The sequence below is a fragment of the Alnus glutinosa genome, chromosome 13 (assembly GCF_958979055.1).
Source record: "Alnus glutinosa chromosome 13, dhAlnGlut1.1, whole genome shotgun sequence".
NCBI classification, from domain to species: domain Eukaryota; kingdom Viridiplantae; phylum Streptophyta; class Magnoliopsida; order Fagales; family Betulaceae; genus Alnus; species Alnus glutinosa.
In genome coordinates, this window is record NC_084898.1 from 1,070,614 (window position 1) to 1,074,227 (window position 3,614).

At 36.9% G+C, this 3,614-nt stretch overlaps 1 protein-coding gene across 1 annotated transcript; it reads right to left on the bottom strand.

The window, feature by feature from the left end:
- Nucleotides 1–257: 257 nt before the first annotated feature.
- On the bottom strand, nucleotides 258–3,289 carry LOC133854489 (probable trehalase). The gene is made up of 6 exons (XM_062290720.1): nucleotides 3,221–3,289; nucleotides 2,972–3,136; nucleotides 2,799–2,886; nucleotides 1,320–1,425; nucleotides 923–1,136; nucleotides 258–632 (listed from the first exon to the last, which is right to left on the bottom strand). Exons 1-6 carry the CDS (start codon nucleotides 3,269–3,271, stop codon nucleotides 549–551), a joined length of 708 nt encoding a protein of 235 aa, XP_062146704.1. The 5' UTR covers nucleotides 3,272–3,289; the 3' UTR covers nucleotides 258–548.
- Between the last annotated feature and the right edge of the window lie 325 nt (nucleotides 3,290–3,614).

The window sequence follows — 3,614 nt, forward strand, 5'->3', positions numbered from 1 at the left end:
GGCTGCAACAGTTAATTTTTGGGGCCTATGGAAACTTTTTAAGGGGAAAATTGTTGAGCTAATGAGATAAGGAAGTTGACTATTTGGTTTTGAGTAATGCTAGACGTACAACCCTTTTACAACTCTCTCATTTCGTTTGGTAAATTTTTTCGAGTGCCTTACGTGACAATGCCAAGTCGCATTGTCTCGTTCGAACAAAAGGGGAGAGTTGTAAAAGGGTTATAGGTCTAGCATTACTCTATGGTTTTGGAAATTGAGATATGGAAAAGGTAGGGTGCCCTTTATTTGAATAAATTGGAAATCATGAATTTTGAATTTTTCCACTGGTAGTGGGTGGAATATGGAATTCATGAATAAGTTTTGAGAATTTTGATTCAGTCTCCTCATTAGCATATATGTCTTGAATTCAAGATTATGAAATAAAATCACTGTAATTTATTGCCATGCTTTTATCTACTGGCTAGCTTCCTGCAAGGAAAAGCCTAGTTATTAAAAATGTGCTAGTGAGGCAAATAGCAATATGTCTATGCTTGCAAACTCCGAGATCACTAGCAATGTATTGTTCGGTCTTGAGGCCATCCAAACTCCTCCAGAAAAGCCAAAACAACTCCATTTGACCAGCCAAAACCAGTCTGCAATGCAACAGATAGACCATTTCTTATGTAACATGAACGTTCATAATAGCAAGCAATCCGTGTCAATCAAACATGAATATTACTATTTTGTAGGCTGTTGTATGATTGTCATACAACTTGATAATGTAATAGTGAAAATCAGTCATTGGATCAACACTTTATAAAAAATTTATATATTAAGGGTTGATTTTCATTGCCACATTATCTCAATTGTATGACAGTCATATAACATTCTACTAAATAGCATTACTCGTCAAACATTCTTTCCAAAAAAGTTTAACGAATACCTGGGGTACGTATTCTCCACCACCTCCAAATTCTCCACACTTGGTCACATCATGTTTTTCATGCATTGTGCCTGTTTTCTTATAGGCAGCATAGTTGGTTCTGATCCACCTCACAGCAATGTCTTCGGCCAATGACCTTGCTTCTTTTGATCCAGATCTAGCTAGACCTTCAACTATCATGTGTTGAAGTGGGGCCCAACCATTTGGAAAGTCCCTATTGTACAAGTTGAATAAGGTCATGGGCTACTAAATTAAAGACAAAAAGGTATTGTAATATGCAAATGTTTCCTCCTCCCCTTTAGACAAACCTCCCCCCCCTTTCGCTCTTTGATTTGCAATGAATCTAAATCTTTTCCCACATAAAGATCCAGCGACGATGAATTAAACCAGTACTAACCATTGTTGTCCTGAGTTTTTCAAAGAAGTTGCAATCCCAAAAGCACCAAGCAGGCCAGAACTTTGGAAGCCTCTCAAGACTTTCTCCACCAGAGAAGGATCTTCATCTATGTAAACCACACAAGCATTCTTAGTATTCATCAATGTGCAACAAAAAATGGTACAAGTAAATGTCGCAAAAGTAATGTGCATTCAAAGTTTGAAATGAAGCAATATATTTCATTTATTTATATCCAGGAAATACACTCGATGAACACTTCATAATAATTCTCAGCAAGGGGATAAAATTATTCTTTCATGGTGCCCTGTGTTAAATCACTACTTATTTCAAAAGCTTAAGTCTATAGGTTGGGTAAATTTAATTATTTAATTAATACTTTAACACTCCCCCTCACGTGTGGGTTCAAACTCTCTTTTTAATAGATAGGGTCCAACATATGGAATATTTGATTGAAATGGGAGATGAATGACTGAGATAAGAGTCGAACTCAAGATCTCTGCTCTAATACCATATTAAATTATCACTTATTCCAAAAACTTAAGCTTATCGGAAGGGATAATTTAATTATTTTATTAATACTTTAACACTTCCCCTCACTTTGGGCTCAAACCTTGTCTATCTCAGCAGTTCAAACCAACATAACCTCATTCCCAGGAAGTATTATTTCTACAGGAATTGTGGAAAGAGTGCACCTGCTTCCTGTCATTGATTGCAGTTACATCTGTACCCTTACTTGGGGATCAATGCTAGTAACCTATTAAACAAGTCAACACAAAATGGGATAGGCTCTGGAATTTCTAACAAAAAACAATGTTGTCCTTCACATTATCATCTGTCAGTTATGTATATGGTTCAGAAAAACCAAGCTCATGAACAGCTCCAGCTATGCACATTCACTAGCCTAAGCAATCTGACCTGAGTTAAAAGTTCTAATTTTAGCTATCAGAGGAGCAAGAGACAACTCAGTTGTGACTAAAATATGGTGAACCAAAGAGGTCTGTGCCATTCAGCTAATAACAGAACAATCCATGCTTATAAATTCACATACCAATATTAACTTAGAGCAAAATACATTGTCCACATCCATGGTTTGTTCAAGTCACTGATTGAGGCCACAGAAGTAAGAGGTCAGAACTATGACTTGAAATCTAAATGATTTGTAAAGCGCTTATGTTTGGTTGGACTCTATCTCACTTTCAAATAAAACCTTCTTCAACTTATCAAGAGTTCTAGACTTATCAATGGGCTCATATTTATTTAGACCAAGATACGAACAAACTTAGCTCCAAAAAGAAGATTCAGTTTATCAACATGAGCCCCATTTGGACTGGGACAGCTGAGCTTGTATGGAGCTCAAGCTTGCATCATAAAGTTCAACCAGGTCCCCAACCCAAGCCTGATTAGCCATGCTTGAACAGCCAATCATACCATTTAGCACATTTGTAAACCCATTCCTGTTGGGCATTAAGAGTAACAAACCTGAGTAGAATGACTCAACCCACAAAGGAACAAAGTTTGAAGCAAATACATTCTGATTCTGGTTGCAAACTTCCCAAGTTTGAGGTTCCTAAAAGTATCAAAACGAAGAATCAGGAGAAGTGCTGAAGAATTAGTAACTTCAGACACCACAAACTTTTGTATCGAGACTATACCTCACATGTACTATCATTGAACCAGTAATCAAGCCATTGTCCCATCTTTGCATTCCAGAAAACAAATTTTATTGCCTTCCGTCTGGCTCGAGAAGCGTTCAAGAAGCTCTCTGCAGTACTATAATCTCCAGCAACTTTTGCCAAGTGGGCAATGTCTAGTTCCATCTGAATCAAGAAGTGCCACAACTCTAGTAATGTTAACAGGTAACTAATTTCAAGGATTCTATTTAAAAGTGTTCTGAGGAATACCTTGAGTATATATGCATTTAAATCAACAGGTAAAACAGATGTCGTAGCCATTGTTGTGAAATCCAAGGGATTCCTGTGAGAAGAAAGCAAACCCTCACTACTTCATTAAACAATTTGTAAATATCCAAAAACCCAAATTTGAGAACCTATAACCATATTTCGAAATTTGGGCAGTGAGACCTAATAGTTCTGATATTTCAATCACATAAGACTTGGAAAGACCATGCTTATAAACACAAATTAGCACACACCCATAAACCCTTTTTTTTTAATCCATTGCTTTCAGAACCTCCCAAATAGACTAACTAATTTGATGTGAGGTGTTACGGGTCTAATGGAGTGCAAAGGGATGAGGACTCTTTCCAGAGTCCTCAGAATAAACAAGCAGCAAGAT